The 22,781-nt window shown below is 43.3% G+C and overlaps 1 protein-coding gene across 10 annotated transcripts; it reads left to right on the forward strand.

Moving 5' to 3' along the window:
* Positions 1-8: 8 nt before the first annotated feature.
* Positions 9-20,118, forward strand: REXO5 (RNA exonuclease 5). Of its 10 annotated transcripts, none has more exons than XM_086472784.1 (19): positions 9-131; positions 1,763-1,884; positions 2,726-2,852; positions 3,710-3,794; positions 5,122-5,271; positions 5,417-5,505; positions 6,331-6,446; positions 7,023-7,161; positions 7,721-7,815; positions 8,645-8,747; positions 9,334-9,470; positions 9,757-9,883; positions 10,228-10,338; positions 10,458-10,595; positions 11,067-11,159; positions 11,669-11,888; positions 12,415-12,605; positions 13,219-13,328; positions 15,474-15,693. In XM_086472784.1, exons 1-19 carry the CDS (start codon positions 9-11, stop codon positions 15,541-15,543), a joined length of 2,346 nt encoding a protein of 781 aa, XP_086328910.1. In that variant the 3' UTR covers positions 15,544-15,693. The 10 variants fall into 10 exon arrangements, 8 of the variants coding, with proteins under 8 accessions (XP_086328910.1, XP_086328909.1, XP_086328911.1 ...); XM_086472783.1 differs by having other exon boundaries at positions 9,775-9,883; XM_086472785.1 differs by lacking the exon at positions 9-131 and having other exon boundaries at positions 1,824-1,884; positions 2,823-2,852; positions 9,775-9,883.
* Positions 20,119-22,781: the final 2,663 nt, after the last annotated feature.

A 22,781-nucleotide genomic window follows, 5' to 3' on the forward strand; every position in this document is an offset into this window, starting at 1 on the left:
TGTAGGCCATGGCGACGGCTGTCTGCGTGAACGGGTACAAGAGGCCCGCCGGTGCCGGTGAGGACGCGGGGGGACGGCAGGCGGCTCGGAAGAGGAGGAGGACGGCGGATGGCGGCGGCCAGGGCCCCCAGGTGAGCCGCAGAGCGCTCCCTCCGCCCGGGTGCTGCGGTAAGCGGCGCAGGCCGGCGCCCTGCGGTGTTCCTTCCGCAGCCCCTTTCGGGGGGTTGTTGCATCGCGCGTCGGGATGCTGGAAACTCGGCAGACACGGGGTTTGCTGGCAGTCTAGCTAGAGCGTTGGCTAAAGATAATAGCTACGGCTGATGGTATCGTTTCTGCTCCAAGAAATATGGAAATGAATTCATTTGGAGTGTTAGACATGTCCATTTAAGGGATTTTGCTAAAAAATAAACACGCTCTCCAGTATAATTTTTTCCTAAACAAAGTAGATCTTGAAAGGAGCATTGTGTTTGCTGAGCATATTCGCACCTGAAGGATGCAAACCAACCCCCAGCTTCAACCTCATGGTAACACCTTACTCACCCAGGTTACAACTTACTTAGTGCCCCATATGGGACAAGAGTAAGTGGTCCTGACCTCTGAGATCAGCCTATTTGTCTGTGGTTAGAGACTGACATTCCTGTGGTTGGCAGGTAGCCTTTCCTTGGTGAAATGAAACTTCTGCTGTTTCGTAGGGTTTGTTTTTTTGCAAAGCTCCAATTAGGCTGTATTGAAAACAACAGTGTCACTACTTGTTTGTCTAACTTAGCGTGAGAGACGAGGGACTAGCAATTACACCACCCTGTGTTATTATTACCAGATGATTCTTAACCACTCGAACCTCAAAGGTGGTCACCTCTGTTTAGCTTTCTTACCCAGTGACAAATGCCTTTAGAAGTACACTGGCTCAATCCCATGCGGGCGGGCTCTGTCAAAATTAATGAGCACAAGGCTTGTTAGCGTGGTGGGGAAAACATGACTTCTGGTAGTTGTTTATCCTGTGGGATTTGATAGTCTGTAAGTGTTATGTCGTCTTTTTTTTTTCCTTTTCCCCTGTGTGCTGTGATGTCTTTTCATCACATAAAAAAAGCGTATTTTTTAAATTTTTATGACTCAAAGGAGCTCATTGGAACTGGCCATATAGTCAGTGGAGGTCCCCAAAATCATACCTTTACTTACTGATTAGCTTTTAGGAGAATTTGTTCTTTTTTAGGCTTAAAGAAGTTGTGCTGAACTGCCTGGCACTGTCTCCATCTCATCTACTCAATGCTTTCTTCTTGCAGCTTCCTTAGATGTTACTGAAACATTTCTGTTCCTGCAGGGGTCAGCAAACCCATCACATTGTGTAAATGAAGTACGTGGGTTTCAGCAAAACCTTACACAAAGTGGCTGCGTGTAACAGTTGTGTAAATGCCCAAAGCTCTACAGCAGCAAGTGGGTGAATGGGTTGAGAGAGCAGAACATCATATTGATGAATCAAACACCTTCAAGTCTCCTTACTGCACACATCTACTTACATTAATTTTTATTAAACAGATCTTTGAAGTTAGAGTACCCGTGTTACTGAAATATTGATAGTCAATTTAATATTAAAGTGTAATCTGAAAGGAAACTGTTGCCCATAATGAGTGGAAGAGTTATTTTAAATGTAGTTGATTGTATCCTAATAGCGACTAGTTTCCTTTTACCATATAATTCACTTCATTTTCCATGAACTTGTGTGACTACATAAAACCTTTCTTTACTACCGTTTTTCTTTTTACAGGAAAAGTCATGTCGCTTGTCAGCGGCTTTATTTGGTGAGGACTGTGAAATCAGCCGTGACCAGCTGTATGAGTTGTTAAAGTATGCAGCCTTGGGAAGATGCCACAACACAACACCACCCAGGTATAAACCATTCATATGTGTCCTCACAGCCGGCTTTGGAATCCTTGCCATGCAGTTACTGTAATGGCAGCCTGTGTTATGTAGATACAGTTGTTGTTAGACTTGGCCAAAGACCAGAATTCCTCTTCTGACAAAAGTTCCACCATTTAATAGGTTTTTTTCATGCAGTTATCAAAAACTAAACAATTTTGTGGAACCAAAGAAGCTTCACATATGTGAGAAACAAAATACCATCTTAAAAATACTAACACAACACAAAAACTGTTAACACCTTTCACATCAGATGTAATTGAAACAGTGTTCTAGAGCATTTTTGGGAAAAACACTTTCATCGCTTTGCCCTTTTTCAGGGCAGCTCCTCAGCAACAGAAGGGAAAGGCTGGGGAGGGTATATAACCTTGGGTGGCAAAAATATGGTGAAATACAATGAGTCTTGAAACTTAAGGTAAAAATGATCCCACTTTACATTTTTAGTAGTGAATAGAAAATGATTTTGTGAAACTTTTGATGTGTTAGTTCACTAGGCTGCATCACTACAGCTGAAGTTACTTGTGTGTATTCACATTCTGATGCATATAAATGAGGTATAAATGTCTTGAAATGGTACTGCAGCAGAATTTTGCTGTAACTGAGTCTTTCTCTGTCTCCCATGTTCTCTTGCTTCCAGCAATATGTGGCTATTTGTGATAAGCTCCAGAGCCTCTTCTCATTGAAGTCATTTGGCACTTTGCCGTTCACTGACTTGAAAGCTGGTCTGGTTCCAAGTTTGTTTTTAAGAGTGCTTGATAATTGTTCTGCTTTGATTGATTGATTGATTTATTTATTTATTTATTAACTGCAGCTGGTGCCGCATTTATCACCAAAGCCACCTGTCTGGGGTTGTGCTTATTGTTCTGCCTGAAATGAGCCAACTCCATTTCTACAAATTCTATTTGCAGTTCAAACACCTCAGAAGAGTGTTCCGGCATGTAAGTCCCTAAACTGTGTTGCTGGCTTCTAAACTTCTTCCAGTCCTGAAACCATGGATTACTCACTGCAGTGAAATTGCTGCGTTTTGTCATAGGAAGTGACCATCTTTGACTCTCGGAGCAAGCTCAGGAGAGGATCTGTTTGTAGCTGTTGTCAGCTCAGAACAAGGCCAAGGCTTTGGTATTAGAAACGGGTTTTCAAGACATGTCTTTGAAGCCTTACCAGGTGAAACGTCTATTGATGTTTCAGTCCTCTGACTATTATGCTTCCCGCATCTTCAGGATGCCAGGAGTTTAAAAATATCTTGGTTGATTTAGAATTTACCCTGAGTGAGCGAGGAGACTCTCAATAGAGTTATGCTATTCCCACTGGTTGAAAAATCTCACTTTTACTATTTGCACTTTCTGTCACGTTTCTCCCATTTCCCAAAAGGGTTATTACAAGAATTATTTTAATTTCCCAAGTTACAAGCAACATTTTTGAAGGAAGAAAGAGAGAAGCCCTTCAATTCAGACTTCTAGAGAATTCTCCCTGAACTGCAATAAATGCAAATCACAACTTAACTGGAAAGTCTGGAACTTGCTTTAGTTTCTATCAAAGAAACTCTTTGAGATTTGCCTTCTTGATCTTATCAGGCAAGGCAAATCTGTCCCTTAGTACAAAGAATCTTATATCGTCTGTCATTAAAACAGGTTTGGGTTGTGTTGGGGTTTTTTTCTTCCTTGCGGGAACACCAAACATATTTCTACTTCTTTATCCATCCTTCTCTAAATTTGACTGGTTTGGGATCAAGAAACATCTCATTTGCTTGATATTTCGGCTGCTGTTTCGATGTCTCTAACACGTCTCTCTTCAGCGATTCACAGTAAGACCTTCCGCTGACTTCCTGGCCAGCCTGTACGGAGAAGGAGCAAACCTGAAACCTCAAAACACAGCACAAGGTATCTTGTTTGGTTTCGCATCATCTCTTTCAGCCACAGTCATTCACTTTCAACCTTAATTTGTGACTTTGCACCCTGTGCAATCCCAGTGTGCTGCTATGGTAAACTTGTTTACAGAGGAGAACATACAGTGCCTTCAACCATGAGACGAGTTACCCTGACTGGCTCGGTAACGCTCTCTTGGGCTTAGTGTCGCAACAAGCCAAGAGAAAGTTTTTAACATGTTTAATCCAAAATTCTGACGCTTTGTTACCCATTTTGTGATTATTTTATTCTCAGCTGTATCTAATAAAAGATACAGAGATACCAATTAGATTCAAGCTAAGTAGTTACTCATTTCTTCTTAGTTTTCTTTGTTATACTGAGCAGCAAACCAAGGTAAAGAACGAGTGTGTTGACCACTGATTTCCTATTTTTACACTCTTTATAGAGGTGATTGTAATCCAACAGGCTTGTACAAAACCTGCAAGACTACAATGCGAACTTCACCGAAATTGTTAGAATTGTAACAAAGAATCTTGAATTCAAGTTCTAAATGGGAGAATGAACAGCTGTTACTTTCAATGTATTGACAAAGTCCTCTAGCATCCTGACTGTAAACCCACTGCACAGTCACAGATCTGAGATGTCAGGTATATTTTTCTTTTAAGTGCAATCTGCAGAGAATCACCTACAGGATAATGTAACTTTATACAGCTGTGGATGTCACTGAACTGGTGTCAGCTCAGTGCTTGCTTCTTTGTGAGCCACACTTAGAGCGCGTTTTTCTCCTGATAATACTTATGGGAAAGAATTTCACAGAGAAGGCAGAAAAAAAGAGAACTCCTTTTACAGCTTACATGAAGTAATGGATGGTTATGTTGTCGTGCTTACGAGGCAAGTTTGTTCTTTCTGTTTCTGAAAGGAATGCAAGACAGAGTTGTGATGTGACTTGCTTCTGCATCAGCCAACTGGGAAAGATTCAAATTTCCTGAATATCAAGTATATTTTACACACATATGTAGTATATAGGCTATATATATTGTATGTAGTATTGTGCATATTTAATTATGTATATATAATCTATATAGTGTGTATAAATACGAACACAATAAAGGAGATACAAAGTGGAGAGATATATGTAGAAAAACTGGAGAGAGAGAGATAAAAATAAACTGGAGATAGATAGACTATCTATCTGTTGGTCGGTCTGTCTATCTCCAGTTTATTGTTCCAGGTGGTGTTTTCCTTTGAAGTGATGTAGCCTCTTACTGTCATATTCATGCAGAAAACTGACTGCAAGTAGGGAGTGCTATCTGAGCTTGACAGATGCTTCTGTATTTTACAGGTTTGACTTCCACTAGCAGTGAACGTATTCCTAAAAGCTCAGACTTGCAATGTGATCCCATCATTCGGAAATATGGGGAAAAAAAACGAGGCCTTACTAGCTATACTCTAACTTTAGAAGAGCAGAAAAAAAATGACTATCCCATAAAAGGTCAGGTTTTGAGGGCTTTTCTTTGGTTGTTTTGGTGTGTGGGGTTTTTTTCTTTTGACAGTGATATGTTTGGTCATATAAGATACGTGATGAGTTTTAGAAGAGAGAGGTCTGTTTCTTACTCATGGGAATCTTTTCATTCTAGGCTCCCCTAGATGTAAGGGTTATATATATACAGAGTGTGATCGGCAGACGACGGACAACAGCCCCCTCTTTGGTCTGGATTGTGAAATGGTAAAAATAAATCTGTGTGGCCTTTCAAAATATAGTCAAGCAACCAAACTCCTACCAGATAGTCTAATGTGAGCCGAGCACCCTGTGTCTTTGCTAAACCACTTCTGAGATATTACTGGCTGCTACCAGTCCCTTCATTGGTGGTCCCGGTGCTAATGCAGCCGTGGGAAGGACTCAAGAAGTGGTTCTGGTGACAAGACAGAAATACTGTCTTGAGCAGTGCAGCAGAGAGCTCAGTTCTGTGTTGGCTGTCAGAGCAGCAGCTGGATCTGCCAGGCCTATAGGCAATGGTGCGGTAACTCCTGAGACTGCTGAGGAATTCCGCCTCCCAGCACCCCCTCCCCAGGTTTGGGAAAGGAAAGGTACTTCCCCATCACACATCTTTCCTTCAGCCTTCACAGTTCTGGCAGCATGCTGGGGTGAAGAGTCCTCCTTTAGTGCAGTTTTGACGTTGCAGAGATGCCTATTTGGCATCAGCATCGAGTAATGATACAACCTCGGCTCTGCTTTTGAATTGTGCATCTTCTGTGGTGAAGATGCTTTCAGTGACAGCTCTGCAGTGCAGGGCACAGACTGATTCTGTGAAATCAGCACTTCTTTGTAATGGTTTTCTTTGTGTTGTGCTTGCTTGTGTGCCGTGCTTGTGGTGGGCATGTAACAATTAAAATGAAGCATGCTGCAGTATAAACCAACCAGCTATGAGCAGTAGATCTCTGAGTAGCTCCGTAGTAGTGATGCTGGCTGCAGCCAAAGCAGATGTGAGCTAAGGTTTGTGAGTGGCAGCATTGTGCTGATTCAACAACTGCCTCTGCTTCTTCCTGACAGTGCCTGACTGCAAAAGGGAACGAAGTCACTCGTGTCTCCTTGGTGGATGCGCACGGTCAATGCCTCTTGAATGAACTAGTCAAACCTGAAAGCACAGTAGTCAACTACCGCACCAGGTGATTTGTGCTTCAGTTTCTTATCTCTTCGTCTTTAAGAGCGCCAGCCCTTTCAAATTAAACCTGTTACACAGGACCTTTCAGAAGGCTTTGTTTGCACAGATGTCTACTGCCTTTTACTCAGGGATAAGAATACTGTTCTTGCTATGTGATTAGAATAACCAACATTATACGCTGTCTGCTACATAGTGCCCATGTGGCTAGGCAGAAGCAGTATCTCGGGCCTTATCTTCCCCAAAACTTTGCCTGGTCTTATCCAGGACGTGACTTGCCCATCCCCTCAGGTTACTTGGAAGCATCTGCCTCCACCATACGTCTTGCCTGTGCTATTTGATGTTAAGAACTCCATCGCTTGAGTTATACTTGAGAGAGATAAACTTTTGAAACAGACGTGGTAGCACACGTAGCAGTTTAATATACCTGCAGTATATCCTCTAATGTTGGAACTGAAAGCAGTAAATGGATTCTCTCATTAGTTACACTGAATTCATATTTTACACGCCCTGCTTGTAATATTCTCCAGTAGGCACTGTTGCTAATGTGTTGCGTTTACCTCATCCAACTTTTGTTTTGAAGGTTCTCAGGAATCACGAAGAAAATGCTTCTTCCAGTAAAAACAAGACTGTCAGACATCCAAACCAGACTAAAAAAAATGCTTCCCCATGATGCAGTATTGGTGGGTCATTCTCTAAATGCTGATCTTCAGGCTTTGGAAGTGAGTAGGCTTTTAAGAGTATTTTTTGCAACCCTGTGATATTCATTTCAGACCTGAAAACTCTAAATAGTTCATCTCTATTAGTGAACACTGGTTAATTGCTTTTTATTATGACTGTAAGGATTTAAGAGAAGGACTCTCCTTATATCTATAAAATTTGCAAGGGACTGTTCAGAACCCAAAAGGAAGGGAGGAGTCTGTCCAGACACAGATCTGGTTGCAACAGAAGCTTTACCTCTCTGCTTCAGCCAGATGCTTCTGATAGCTCTGTCATGGGAAGAACTGAAGTCCTTCCTATATTTAATTTATCCAACCTAAAATGCTTGAGTCATAATTAATCTTTCTAACACAATCTAGATCTTCCCAATGGAGTGTTAGAAAGGAGAGTTGGACTTGTTGCATTATTCCCATCCGCTCTCTTGTTGTGGACTTGTTATCTATCAGTGAGAAACTGGCAACTGAAATGAAAAGGCAGAGGCACAGATAACAATGGAGTTACTGCCCAATTCTGTATGACAGCTGTTCTTAAATTAAACTGGTCGTGTTTTCTCTCCTCCAGATGATCCACCCCAGTGTTATTGATACTTCATTGCTTTTTGCCAGAAATGAGGGTCGAAGATTTAAGCTAAAATTTCTAGCCAAAGCTGTTCTAGGGTAAGATTATTACTGTATTGTCATGGGAAATACTAGAAACTGTCATGGTGGGTCATAGGGTCTTCTCTTCCACACTAGTGGAGATGCCTCAAGCATCAGAATTATTATTTTTTTCACTAAAATTCAAAAGAAAGGAGCAGGCTGTGTGAATAGACATGGTAAAGAAGAATTTACTGCTGGCTTGAAAAATCAGGCAGGATAATAAATTGGCTTGTATTTGAGCAAGCAGGGACCCTGTGACCCAACCCGATCCGAGTCCTAGCAAAACTGGCTCTTCTGCGGGTCTGTAGCAGTACCAGCGTGTTGAATTGTAGAGCAAAAAAGATGCTCTGGCTCACACCAATGAAACTGTTGCAGTTAGCAAGAAAGAAAGGCTAATGTATGAAAGTATTATTTACTGACTTAAATCATATTCCTCAGTGTACTAGCTACCACCAGGTAGTATGTCTTAGAGTATTAACATAGTGAATGTTAATACTCTGCAGTGTCAAACTTCACTGAGCTGGAGGTTGCCTCCCTCTCTGGAAATTGCGAGTTGGGTCATTAGTCAAGGAAGAAGGAAAATTAAAAATAGACATGCATCAGAGTACCAAGTATTAGCGCTGCTTCTGTCAAACCTGGTAAATTTTGTTTTGCTCAACATTGCAAAAACATTTCTTGCAGTAACTTTTGGGAATATTTCACAAGAATGCTGCTGCACAGAACTGAAATCCTTTTTGGAGTGGGAAAAGCTATTTTGCCCGAAAAGGACCCAGTTTAGAAAAGACAGGATGTTGGTCAGTGTGGAAAAACAGATAACCTGCCTGTACACCTAATTTTGATGCCCTAGGAAGGAGATTCAGTGTGAACAGAAGCTCGGGCATGATCCTGCAGAAGACGCTAGAGCTGCATTGGAATTGGCTCAATTCTTTATTGAGCAAGGACCAGCAAAGGTAGCTCTATCTAATTAAGATGCCTGTCCTTAATCGCAGAACATACAAGTTGTTGTATGTTCCTGCCCATTCTCTTGTTGACTTGAAAGAGAAAATGGAGCTGTGAGAGAGGCCTCAATTTTGACAGCTCGTTACTTTCAGTCTATATACGGGTATCCTCATAACCTGGGCAGTACCAGTGCTTCAGTACTCAGGTACTGACATCAGTCAGCATTGCTGCTGATCTTCAGAGGCATTGGGTAAAGGAGGATTGAGAACTTCCAGCCGACAGGAATGCCTGTCATTTTTCCAGATGAAAGAACTGAGAGACCTTGTATGTTGTGGTAGTGATTAAGCTGGTTTTATGAGTCTCTTGCTTCTGTTGTTGATTTCTGAGAGAAATCATCTGGAGATGATTGCTGGTTGATGCTGTGAGTGCTGCATGCTTGAAAATGACAACAGAAAATAATAAGGGAAGAAATTAATGCCTGTGTTTCTTCACTGCTGTGGAGTGTGCCTAGGTGACTCATAGAGAAAGCACATGGGTTTTGGTTAGCTGCAATTAGCTGAGATGAAAGCCAACTGCTAATCTTCTTCCTTCCCCAAGGTAGCAGAACTAAATTTGGAGATGCTTCTGACAACTGAAAAACTGGCTGAGGTCTCGCAGAACAAAGCTTCATTACAGCCACAAGGATGTAGGATCCAGAAACAGTTGAATGAGCCTCCACTTTTATCCAAACCATGGTAATAAGATTCTCAAATATGCCTGTTTTTCCTTCAGTTGAATCCTCAGTAAAATCAAAGAAGTGTGTTATGTTTTTCAGAAGCCATCGGAGTTTTCAGAGACAAATAATTGTAGCATAGCACTGAAAAAATTTCAGAATTTGCATCTTAAATTTCCCAAGTCATCTTTTGATATTGAGGACAAGAATATTCTTTCAAACTTCTTTCATGAACTGTATCATTTTTCTCTGACAAGACTTCTTGAAAGCTTTTAATTCACCATACTGATAAGTAGCATGATTCACAGCTTTCTTCTCTCTGCTAGTTTTTTAGACTGCTTGGAGGTGACTGGCCAAAAACCCCTCCTTTTGGGCAGACAGGAACTAGATTCTTCTGGCCTGTGTCAGAGTAACCTGAGCACTTCCAACAAACAGGTGAATGGACTTGGAGTGGGTTGGTCTAAGCAAGCATCAAAGTAGTTCAAAGTTCTACTTGTCCTGGGGGTGGGTAGATGCGTCCTGTTTTCAAAAGCTGACTGACAGTACTGCTGGCAATAGTGTTCATACCACGTTAGCCAAATCCATTTTAACATTTTGGAAATCAGCTTTGATCCTCTACATCCTCTCGTGACTCATTAAAGAAGAATTTCTGCCTGAGGGCTTCCTTGGACAGTAATGAAAATTAAAGTTGGGAGTGAAGTTCAATAGCTTTTTTTCTGATCCTTTGCAGTAGAATTGTCTTGTACCTCTTTGAGCCTGATAAACTCTTTTCCCTCCAGATTCTTGAGAGAGCCTTACAAGATGTTCCCCTGTCCGCATTCAGCATCATTCAGTTCAGTTTGGGTCCAGAGTACATTGCATCTCGCCTTCTTGGTGGACTTTGTGAAAAGGTACTATTTTTTTGAGAATAGCCTTCGTGGCTGAGCTTGGAAAGAGACATTATTTGTCTGGAGGCACCAAGTAGTTCCTTTGCTTTGTGAAGTTCCTTCTCTAATCTGTGTTCCTACAGGTGAGAAGCAAGCTGACTGACATGCTGACAATTTACGCAGGTCCCTTTGAAGAAAGCTTTTGCCTGAAGTCTGTGAAAAAAGAATTTGGGAGGTGTGGACCAATCCAGTCTCTTACGGTGGTAACTGAAACATACCAGGTGAGGAGCGCTCAGAGCATTAAGCTCGCTGACCAGCATGGGAGGCCCAAGTAATCTCTTGGAAAGATACGGATTAGAATTTTGTTTGGGATTTTTTTCTGCTGGTTTAGTTGTCAGCTACAACAATTCAGGGTATCTAAAATCTGCTCCACACAATGACAAGAATAAACACAGCTCATGGGGCTTAACTGTGCTGGTCAAGCTAGAGGACGTTGAGCATTGGAGAAGCAGAGATGCTTTTTGTCCCTCTTGAGATAAATGCTAAGGCCTTTAGTGGCAAAAAAAAAAAGGTTGTTATTAATCGACGAGTTAAAAACAACCTACAGTACATGGAGTGTTACATATATTACCTCCAGACCTTTTTATATTATTTTTAAAAGAAAACACAACTTGATCGAGACCTGACTTTTAAAAAGGGAGGATGATGTGTCTTATTGATAAGCCTAAAGTCTCTTACTGCTCTGTTTCAAGCCCTACATCTGTGTCCAATATGAAGTGCTGGAAGCTGCCCAGCTTGCTGTGGAAAGCCTAAATGGAGCCGAGGTAGCAGGATCCTGCATTAAGGTAAACAGCACAAACACCAAAGCCTAAGTTACGCTGAGCACAGCACCAGCATCCAGTATGTGTCTTTTAGCATCCACTCAAGCACAGCGTCTGGGCAAGTGCTGGCTGGTTGTGCTGTTACCATCTCCCTGTCCCTGGACAATTCAGGCCTGCTGGCAGAAAGGAAATGATTATAGCCCTCTCTTCCTTTCTGCCTGTCAGCAGAAGGGGTTAGACAGCATTCTGACCTCCAACTGCAGCTTTGAAAGGAAGAGACTAGTAACAGGGTGTTAAAATGCCATATACAAAGTATGGGGTTCTTCATTTTATAGTCTTTCTGCATTACAAACATGATTGCTCTTCCTTTTTCAAGAATAATTAAGTTAGCCTTCATTAGTCATTTTTTTTCCAAGGGAGGGAAAACAGCTTGTCAGCTTTTGGTAATGGGAGAAAACAATTTAAAATAGAAGCTCGGAACACAGAGCTGCTTGGCTGATGTGCTGTGTTTGTTCCTGCTGAATCCACCCCAGGTCCAGAGACCTGTCACTGCAGCAATGCTGGACTGTGATGTTTTGATAAAGGAACTGGAACTGGATATAGAAAATGAAGGTGTGATTTATGTGGCGGGTCTAAAGAAATCATTAACAGAGACGGACTTGCAAGAAGAATTCAGCCAGTTCAAAGACCTGGAAACACTGTTCCTGCCAAGGGATCGCCAGAGTGGAAAGCACAGGAACTGCTGTTTCCTCAGTAAGTAGCGGCACATACAGCCTGCTTATTTCCTTCAGACACGCTCGTTCTGCAGCCCGTGGGACTTCGCACAGACAGAGCAAGAGCTGGTGAAACTCATGTATGCTCAAAGAAGTAATGGTATTTAAAATACTCCAGTGAAAGCATGTGTTGTTTGGAGCAGATTACAGCTAAATATTTAGAAAGAAAAAAACCCTGCTTAAAAGAAAATACCTTTAGTTAGAAAAGTTGCAGGATAGTTCGGTGGCACCAGTACTTCAGCATGTGGGCTAGCTGCTGTGCAGCTTCACACCAACAAGTAATCACCTCTAAAAACATGAGGAGAACAACAGGATGAGCGTTGTTGCAGTTACCTAGCATTGCTATCATCTGATGTTTACCTGTAGCAAAATAAGGATCTGCTTGCTGCAGTGATTCCAGTTGCTTGTCTGCCTCCTGCTCCACCCTTTAGCCCTGCCCCACGGGTGCCAAGAACAGGGCAGCAACATCTCTGGCAAAGCACATTCCCCTTCTCTCTGTGTTTCAGAATTCCAGAAATCACAGAGTGCTGTGGCTGCCCTTGACATTATAAATGGTTGGACGATGAAGGGCAGCAAACTAAGAAGTAGGAACGCTCTTGCTTCAGGTCACCTCTGGAGATGGATTTGGCAGATGAATCACAGCAATGGGAAGCAAGGAGGAAACATCTATGAGAAAATGGAGCAGCTGTCTGACACTGTGAGTTTATGGCTATGCTGATGTTACTGGCAGTCAGAGGAGGTACTGCCCTGGGAACCAGGAGGGATGACTTTGAGCAGACTTAGGTGCAGAGCTGCATGTAACAGAAGGGTCTCTGTGTGCTGGAGCAGAGAGGCTGCCAAGGATCAGTTCCCACAAGGCAGTTTGGAGAGGTAGTTACCACACGAGATAGTGATGTTTGCAGGGCACTGTATAGCCTCAGAACCAGCACAGCTGCTCAGGGCAGTGAGTGGTGCTGCAGAGGAGCTGAAGCCGGTTACCACCTGAGAGCGTGTACGGGTGTAACAAGTGTCCGGGCATCAGAGGGAGAGGTGACTAGTTCTGAGTTGTGTAGCTGTACAGGAAAGAACAGCTCTCGTTGCAGCTCTCATCTCTACCGGAGGCAGCTGCAGTGCCCTTTGAGTAGGCCATGTGGTTCTCCCTGCTGCCGAGCCACTGCCAGATGCCAGCCAGTAACAGAACCGCTGCTGTCCTCACCTGGTCGAGCCCTGACACTGCCCGAGGGTCAGTCTCGCCACATGCACTTACAAGTGCGATTGCTACAGATCTGCAGATGAATTGGGGAGATTAATGCTTCTGTTCTGTTATGCAGGAGCAGGTTCTAAGGAAGAAAGTGAAGAAGTTAGACCACCATATCAAAAAGCTTTATAGGAGCCTGCAGAATAACACCCTGTGCGTTGTTCTCTTTCCTGGAGTGAACAGGTAACTTGCCACCTATTTTGCAAAGAGCCAATGAAAATACATAGCCAAATATTTTTATCTTAATCTATTGAAAATTAAAACCCTGCACAAGGAAGTGAAAGCCTGAGAGAAGGCCTGAAGAGGCTGATGTACTCACTCAGTCTGCCTTTCATGTTAGGCCAATAAAACCACAACAGTAAGTTCTGCCCATAAGCCGTGCCCGATCCCCAACAAGCACAAGAGCTGAAACCACTTACGTAGCTGATGGTCCAGATTAGCAAGGCTGAAGTACAGTGTGTTGATTAATTAGATAGGTCCTCTCAGTTCACCTGCCTTCCGCTGTGGGATGTTTCATCCCTGTTGACAACAAGGTAAGTTTTACATGCCCATGAGAGAACCGAGCAGAGGTTCCACAGCAGCCAATGGTTTTGGTGGGGGTTTGTTTGTTTGTTTGTGTTTCAAAACCACCTAACTGTGGTTCTGTGATTCTGTAACTGCTACAGCCAAGGCACCATCTACCAGCTGTTGTCTTGTGGTACCCTGATGTACATGCTTCAGCCAGAGCTGACCAACGAGGTGGTTCATGCGCTAATTCTTACATGAGGGACACGATTGGAAAGAAAGGACGCTTTCACTGGGTCCTTAAGCTTTCATAGTAAGGCATTGAGTTGGGCTTCAGCACTAATGAGGGATGCTTCCAGATGGAGTGGGCTTCCTGCGTTTCGGAGCCTGGAGCCTGAACTGCCACAGTCATTCATTGCTTAATTATTAACCAGAAAGGTTAAATCTTTCCCCGACAAGGGCCTAGTTACTGAGTACGTACCTATTTCAGCAGTCTTCTTTCTGCTCTCTCCCCACATCACTGTTCAGACAGTCAAATAAAGGTCACCTCTACCCTTGCTTTTCTTCAGTTTCCGTTCAACAGAAGGGGTACCATTCCTTGTGGTGACAGAAGAAGGCGCTGAAATAGAAGCGGGGAGGCAGAGCTGCTTTGGCAGCATCTCTCCTGCCTGGCTAGGCAGCCAGGCCAGGCAGCCAGGCCATGTTCCCAGCTCTTAGTGCAAAGCTTCCTGAGAAGATCATGCTGCTGTATTACCCTCTGCACCAAACTGTCCCGAGAAGGGAGATGCAGCCCAAGCCAAGAGTATATTTAGGCTTAATGCCGACAACAAACAGTTTCAGCAGGGTTGCAGGCCAAAGGCTGCTCTTGGCATCACGTGCTTTATCTGTTCAGGTTCTAATAACTTTGCAAAAAAAGACCTTTTTTTTTTTTTTTTTAAAATAATTTTGTGTTAAGTAAAGATTATTAAGCTGCTTTCCCCACACACCGAAGAACAGCAGCATATAAAATGAGACAGCAGCAATTCCTACCTTACTAGAGACGTGCTGATTGCACGTAGCGCTGTGCAAATGGTTTCTTGCACAAGCTCGGTATCAAATACTGCCTCAGTTTAACTCAGCCATGGGGATGCCTGAACTGAGGGCTGACCTTTGCAGGCAGTTTAGTAGCGTGTGTGGTCCTTTGACCATCTACTGCTTTCTGCTGGGCTATAACCGAGTCAGTTTTTACATTTCTGAGCAGTCTTTTGCCTCTTCTCTACACCACTGTGTTGCCTCAGTTATTTTGCATACTAACCTGTCAGCCCTATGGGAGAGGTTGGAGAGGATGGCTGTGCCGTTACAGTCCACACCGTGGATCTGCAGCAGATTCACTGGCCTCACCAGGTCCAAATTTACTCGTCAAGGGCCAGCTCAAACTAGCCTGACTTAGCGCAAGTGTGCCTGTTGTCTCACAGCAGTGACGGGTACGAATCCCACTAGCAGAACAGGGGGAGTCAGGAGTTTGCATCCACAAGGAGCCGATAGAAGCCCACAGAGCCTGCTCACGTCTCAGGCGGCTGTGTGGGGTTGGAGGGGAGCTCCATGCTGGGCTTGGAAGAGCTTTCTTGCCAAGTGAGGTTCCTGTAGTTCTGTTTCCCAGAGGACTGACAGTCCAGAGGAGCCTTCTTGATTAAAAAGAATGCCAAATAACAGGGGGTGGTGTGGGGTGTGGTTTTTCAATCTGCTAACCCTGGGGCTTGCAGGCTTTTTACTACTGGACCAGGAAGCTTATGTGCACTGAGGGTACCCTGAACAGAAATAACACACCTCTTGTTTATGTTGCAGCATGCATGGGTCACAATCCGGCCTTGGTCTGATGGGAATAAAAGACGATGGAGGGAGGAGTGCTTGTTAAACTGCCAAGTTTTTTAAGCAAAGGCTTTTGTTAAGATATTTTTAATTACTTTAAATATTGATGTCTTTGTAAAGATCTCTTACCATAAGAACAATAGGCTTTCACTCTGTATCTTTGTCAAAGTCTAAAAATAAAAGCTATTCAAAACATCTTAAAGCACAATACCCTTTCCATTAACCCTTCTTGCTGTGGCAATTTTCCTTGGCAGTGGGTGAGCTAGGCAAGTGCTTAGGAAGAGCCAGGGACAAACCAGGGGGGAGTTGTATAAAAGCCGATCAGTATTGGCCTGTAAGGTGTACCTCAGCCAGTCCCTCGTTGCCAGAGACCGACGTACCAGCTGAGTTGTCTTCACTGAAACACTGCAGGCTGTAGACCAGCAAGTCAAGTCAAGGTACCTGCCGCAGCTGCTCGGCCGTTCGCAGCTATTCTTGGGAACTGGGTGGATTTCTGGAAATGTGCTGTGCCAGCGCTGAAGCAGAGTCGCTGCCTCCTTTCCAGGAAAGTACTGTACTTGGTCCATGGAAAGGAGGAATTGGTGATTCATACTTCTTGGACAACATCCACTTTCTCCTCCCTCTCTGACCACCCCGCACACCCCTCACACAAAAAAAGAAGAAAAAAGAGAAGCTACAGTGTGGATGTGGGAGGGGCAAGGGCCATTTTAAGGAAAGCATATGCCTGTGCAGACTCCCCACATCATTGCTTTCAGCAGGGCACTGGAAGCGCAGCCGCAGTGAGACTCGGTGCACTACCAGCAGTAGGATGAGGTGATTTGCAACCTAACAGCTTCAGCCCTATGCTTCACAGCCACTGCCAGCTAAAATAAAGGCTGCTTGAGCATCTGTTAACATACAGAATTTCCAACCACAAGGACGCCTAGGAGACCTTTCGGCACTCAGAAAAATTAAAAGGAAATGTTTGTTATAAGGTTGGAATGCAAGATGAAGGATTTCTTGATCTGAATTAGAGTACACTGAGATAAAGTTGAAGTAGTTATTATTCCAGAAATTATTAAATACAGCTGATAAAATATTTACACCCTCCTACTTTCCAACCCCAAGTTCACTGGGCTGGGCTCTTGAGCAATGAGCAGCTTACGGAGTAGAAGTTGGGAGTTGCTGAGTGGAGGAGCAGGCAAAGGTAAAGGCAAGGGAGAGAAAGGCAAATGCCGCACTAGCGAGCTGGTAGCAGATGCTCAAGTCAGTGTCGTTCATGCTGACTTCAAAGCCTACAAAACTGAAATGAAATCTATTGCCAAACAAAACGAATGCAGCCGATTTTCTTCTTCTATAAAGGGACTTTTATCTCCTCCAAGTGAGCCTGGCATCCTTTGGCTGTAGCTATTGCAAACTGGGATAAGCAGCAGCGTTGGTGCTACAACAGAAAGGGAGTCAGTCCCTTTGCCAGCACTGCTGACCCCAGCCCAGCAGAGAGCACGGGCTCAGGCAGCTCAGCAAAGGGGGTGCTTGGCAGACTGACCTCAGCACTTGTCCCTCCGTAAGCGGATGCTCCCATTAAGACTGTTCACATCCAGCATCTCCTTGTTGTAGACACTTGCACCGCAAAGTTGAAGAAAACCAGCTAGTTTTCATTCCACGCACTTAAAAATGATGTGGTCATCTCCCTGCGAGGACTAGGCAGGATTTAGTAAGCATCCAGGATTCCTGCTTGAGAAACTCTGGAGATAACAAAACTAGCAAGAGTCCTATTTATAGGCATGAAAAAAATAATTAATTTGTCCCCTTTTAATTGAAAATGTAAAAAGGACTTCAGCTTTAAATAAGACATTTTGTACAAAGCTTGAGCACAAAAAAGTGAACACCAATGTGTCATGTAAACACCACAAATGTTACCCATTTGTTCAGTAACGCACAGAACAGCGTGCAAGTCCCCTTTCCCGTGGATTAGTTTTCTGTAGCTGTTGCCCTCCCTCCCCTCAGACCTTACTGGAATACAGGAAACCCAGAAGCTTTGGAACATTTACAAAGCTACAGTAGTCAGGATACATTGTGACTAAAGGATTATTTTTTTCTTTGTTTCTTTAAGGGATTGGTCATTTAAATATACAGAAGTACAATAATCTCACAGGTAAATGAATGGCAGCTTCGATTAGAAAAAGCACCAAAATATTTAATATACATCTGGCACAAATTCCACAAGTCAGTAATGGACAAACCAATGCTTTGCTTATAAGAAAAGAAAAACCTCAGACTGCACTTAATGCTCTTCTTCCAAAAGGGACACGACAAAAACATTGCACTCAGGATTGCTATCAAGTAAAGACAACCTTCGTATTACAACCTATTTGCATTGTGCCTTAGATTGCACATTCTATGAGATGCTGTTTCCATTCTGTTCCAGACAACAACGGTGAGCAAAATTTGATACAAGAAAAGTAACTGTAAACCTACAAACCAAATGGAACTCAGTAGATGCATCATCTTGAACGTCTCCCACTTTTCCTCTATATCATGGTTTCAAATTTGGCCACATCCCTTTAGAAAAAGATCCTACATGAAACAGAATTTACTCCAGGCATTTTCAAGCATTACATTTACACAGCACTTCTGATACTGCTGTCTGAAAGAGGAAGCACAGGTCTGCTCCATGACAAGCAATACATTCGTTTCCCATAGCGAGAAAATTGGATCGTACGTGGTTATCTCTTGGGTAAGTCTGAAAAGGCAAAAACCACTCCTGACACAAAGAATGGCAGATTTGATCCTATCCACCCTTGCTGGTTTACTGAGGAATTGAGAGATTGATCAGCTAGTTGTATCCACGTGGGATTCAATGAAATGCACACAAAGGTGTGCTCTCACTCTCTCCTTACTTCTCGGGAACAGACATTATCAAAATGCACTCCTTCCATAAAAGGTGACCTGAGGCTGGGGCCTCAAGAGCCACAAGCAAGTGCTCCAAGAAATCCAGCTGCATCAACTAGCTCTCCGAGGCTGACCCTTCTCCTCCATGCAGCCTGTCAAGGACTTGTGGTCCCTTCATGCCCTCAAGATCAGCCAGCACAAACCCCAACAGCGTTGGGTCAGGACCTAATCCTGCCGGTTGCATCCATGGCTCTCGGAACTCGAGTTACTCGACAACTAACAGCACGAGGCCCTCCCACCGCTCCTGCCACCATGTCTCTCTTTTTAAAGACTATTTTAAACTTAATAGATAAGAAGCAAGCATATTTTTAAGATAACTATGTTTAGTGTGACGTAAAAAGTCACAACTTCAAAATATTAAGCACTATTCTGTGAAGTCCTCTAACGTGTAATACATATGGGAGTATAAAAACAGCAGCCAGCCTTCAGCTCCACTGATCCTCTGTGCGGGTTTGCCGCCTCTGGTCACACGATCTCCCCTCTCATGGGCCCAGAGAAGAGCAAGAGTCAGCAGTTGTAACTGCATAAAATGGCAACATTCAAGTAAACACGCTGGTTCAACAGTAGGCAACCTTTAGTCCAAATGTAATTTACAGGTGGGGAAAAAAATCCACTTTACAGCAAGAACACTGGAGACGGATGTTTGTTTCTGTCTGTGTGTGAAATGACGTTATCCAGACAGGGCTTACCTGAAGAGTGCAATTATGCAAAGATAGAAGCTTTTTTAAAATAAAAAAAAATAAATTGTATAACCTTCAGAACCTGTTGGATTTTAAAACCTAACTACAGAAAGACTGAGGATTGCAACAGTAGCGAGGAACTGCTGAAACATCAGTGATTTAAGGCAAGCTGTTAGCAGGACTAGCGCTTTCATGCTTCTTTTACCTATCGTCTCACCTGTCCCCCCCTTCTCCTGAAAGATGTGCCTGTACAGATAGTGCAAGAGGTCACACCCCAAAAGCAGCTCTGAAACTGGAAGAAGAATCTTGTAGCAGCAGTTGCTACGGCATAGCATCTGTTTGGGCTCTGCCATGACAGTAACGGTGACATAGTTCTCTCTGGGGGAGGAAAGCGAGGGACCCAGACGTGTTGCATGAAAAGAGAGACACCACCTAAATGCACTAACAAACACAACCGAGCACCAACGCCACTCTGGCATCTCCAATACACTTGAGAACACACCAGCTTTGCCCAAGCGTAAGGGTTTTATCCTGAGCAAGATTCTGACCTCAGGGAGGAAAAGGACACAGGTAGCCTTTCCATTTTTGCAGCTCCCATCTTTGCTGGGCGTTACAGGTCCAGTCCAACAGGGAACAAAACACTATTTTTAATCAAAAGAAAAATGCACTCATGACACTGCATCAGGTGGGTTCCTAAAGTTTCTCAAGGGCAAATTAAAAGGCTGACAGGTCCCTCTTGCGGAGCAGCTGCTCCATCTTCAATGTATTGTCAGTACAGGGAGCCAGCTGACCAGGGCAGGGGATGTGTGATGATAAAAGCCCCTGAGCCACATGCAATGTAGCTCCAGTTGGCCACTCTATTGCACTCCAAAACTAGCACCTGGGAGAACCAACTTTTGTTTGCAGCTTGACTTGGCTCCCTTTCAAAGGGTTGACTGCATGCAGATTAAAAACAGTAAACCAAAAAGTACGGCAAATCGGTAATACTTAATTTGGGTCAATTGGGGAAAAAAAAAAAAAAAAAAAAGATATTACTCATCCAGGCATAAAATCCTGGGAGAAAAGGATGGTAATCTTAAAGTACTCAAGTCTAAGAACAAGAGGTAGAGATACCTATGTACTTCATGGTGAAGGAATTACAGCCTTCTGTCATATAATCTCATGTATTTCACTTCAGATGACAATACAAACCCAAAGATTCAACCTTCAATAGTCCAGAGAGAAAATTTTAACACTGGTGGTTTTGTTTGCACACAACAAAATTTAAGCACTTAGCTTTCAATACTTATTTCAAAAAATATTTATGTTTTGCTGTATATTGAAACACTACCCTGAAGAATTTTGAGGTTCAGGTTAAGCATCTTCCTTTTTTACATGAAAGGCTAAACTCACATGCACACCTTTTGAGCAGAGTAAGCTCAAGGGAAGAACTGGGTGCCCAGTTTACTGAGGATCTTCTAAAAAAGGATCACACTGCAGAACACAAGGCTGCAAGACCTGGAAACTCACAGTGACTATTATTTTCCAATGAATGGGAATAATGTAACCTCAGCCACAAATTACATCACGACTGAGGTGGCTATTAACTACGTGGTGTTTCTTTAACTTTGCTGGGGTTATTTTGGAAACAAGACTTAGAACTGTAAGGAAGATACTTATATTGACAGTGTCATGAAAATCCTAAGGTCACTAGCCACTGCATAGCCATGGCTGGGGACCCCGGGTGACAGGCTAGTCTGGGATCCACGGGCTCGTCAGGCTCTCATGGACAGGCAAAGGTCACACAGGCAAAGCGGCTGCTGCCCCCAGCACTCTGCCCCCACCTGACGGCCACCCTGCCCTCAGGAAGAGGGGCTGCATCTATTTGCAGCCAGCCCCGAGTCACTCCCTCACCCGCAGAGCGGGGAGAACTCACATCATGCTCTTAAATGTGCTCGGCTGAAAAGCTGTAGAGGTCCAGCGGCTGATCCACAGGCAGATCTGCCGTGCCAGCCTGGGGCTGCCAGCGCTTGGCAAAACCAACTGCCACAGGCTTCAGCTGACCGATCCTATGCCACTTGCCACATCTTCATTTTTTTCCTGTGGTTCTTTCATTACAATTGCACAGTATTAAAAAGCTATAATTCTCCATATAGAATAGCACCAGCAGCAAGAAAACTCACAATTCAGCATTTAATTGCAATTAATTTCCTTGGTCATGTTTATAGCCAGCTATGGGCAGAATCTTTCAAATTCCTGCTTGAATCAATAAATAGTCTTTGACCTCAGAAATGCACCCACATAAGTAAAAATTAGCACAACTGAGCCTCCAGTTGATCTGGGAGCCAAACTTTAAAGGTGTTGCAAACTATAACATGGTGCAGGTGGTCAGGGCTTCCTTACTAGGGACGGAAGCTTATAGGAGTTGTATTTCTTAGTGTATAAGGGAAGGCAATAAAATGCCACAGAGTGTGGATATTAGACCAGTTTTCCAGTACATTACTATAACTATCTACATAGTTATCTATAGTTATTTATCCCAAGTTGCAGCAGATTCACTACATGCATAGAGTTTTCTAATGCATATTCTAATAAAAAAAAATTAAATAGTTGCAATGGTTTCAAGGATTTCATCAGCATCACTGCTCACTGCAGTCCCGTGCTCTACACAATAAAGATGTAAATTATACGAAATGAAGAGTGAATGTATTTGGCCTGTTCCACAAATATTCACAGTTTAACCATTAAGCGCATTCTCAGAAGCTCCAATATTGTTAAAGACTTCTCAGAAACACGTACAAACCCTCAACGCCACAGAGGTGCACCAGCACTACAGAGTATGGTCTATTCTCATTTAAGATCATAAAATCACCAGGCAATCCAAGGGAAGGTCTGATGCCCTCTCTCCCTTTCAGCACTGCCAGAGTTGCACATTCAGCTCCTGGTTCAGGAGTTTGAAACTGATACAGGTCTGGTTTGCATTCTGTAAATGGTAATTAAAAACCTGAAGTTAGGCTACAAATAAATGGTACTTTGCTAGATAGATCATTTGGCTGTTTTTGCAAGTATTCTACCCAACGGCTGAAGTTGCTCCTGCTAGGCTGAGCACAGCAGAACAAGAGCAAGGCTGTCCACTCATACTGAAGGCATGGGCCTTAGCCATTGAGAATTGTATGTCCTTTCCCCTACAGGAAAAAAAGATTTTCCCTTCCTGTATATTCACCACCACCACCTTTAAAAAGCTGTATCACGTTTGATACACTAAAATAGCTAAGCCTTGATGTGCTACAGATTGATTTCCTTACTGGTACCCACATTCAGCCCACAAGATAAACGCCTTCCTTAAAGAGCTCCATCCCTCCTCCTTTGGAGCTGCCGCAGTTTAGCACACAGATCAGCAGCAGCCACTGTCAGGATTTTGTGTGCACGTGCATGCACGGATATCCATTTGAAAAGTTTTCACACTCTGGACATTTTAAATTCCCTTTAGGAAAAAAAATGAACCTACGAACAAAGCATTTAACAGCTGAATGAAAGAGTAGTCTCAAACTTGTAAATACAGTCTTCATTTACTATCAAATCAGTCTCCAATTGGAACTTTTGCTAACAAAGCAGCCTCTGTTGGGGATTTTTTTCTTTTTTAAAAATAACAGCTCCAGCAGCAGCCTCACCATAAACTCAATGATACCGGTAC

Source organism: Leptosomus discolor, chromosome 14, assembly GCF_034619465.1.
Source record: "Leptosomus discolor isolate bLepDis1 chromosome 14, bLepDis1.hap2, whole genome shotgun sequence".
NCBI lineage: Eukaryota > Metazoa > Chordata > Aves > Leptosomiformes > Leptosomidae > Leptosomus > Leptosomus discolor.

What these genes read in the sequence shown, in the direction of transcription:
- REXO5 (XM_086472784.1), top strand. Translation starts at nt 9, where the DNA reads ATGGCGACGGCTGTCTGCGTGAACGGGTACAAGAGGCCCGCCGGTGCC. An exon ending in TGGTAACTGAAACATACCAG is followed by an intron (nt 10,596 to 11,066) that starts GTGAGGAGCGCT and finishes CTCTGTTTCAAG; the next exon opens with CCCTACATCTGTGTCCAATA. An exon ending in CAGGAACTGCTGTTTCCTCA is followed by an intron (nt 11,889 to 12,414) that starts GTAAGTAGCGGC and finishes TCTGTGTTTCAG; the next exon opens with AATTCCAGAAATCACAGAGT.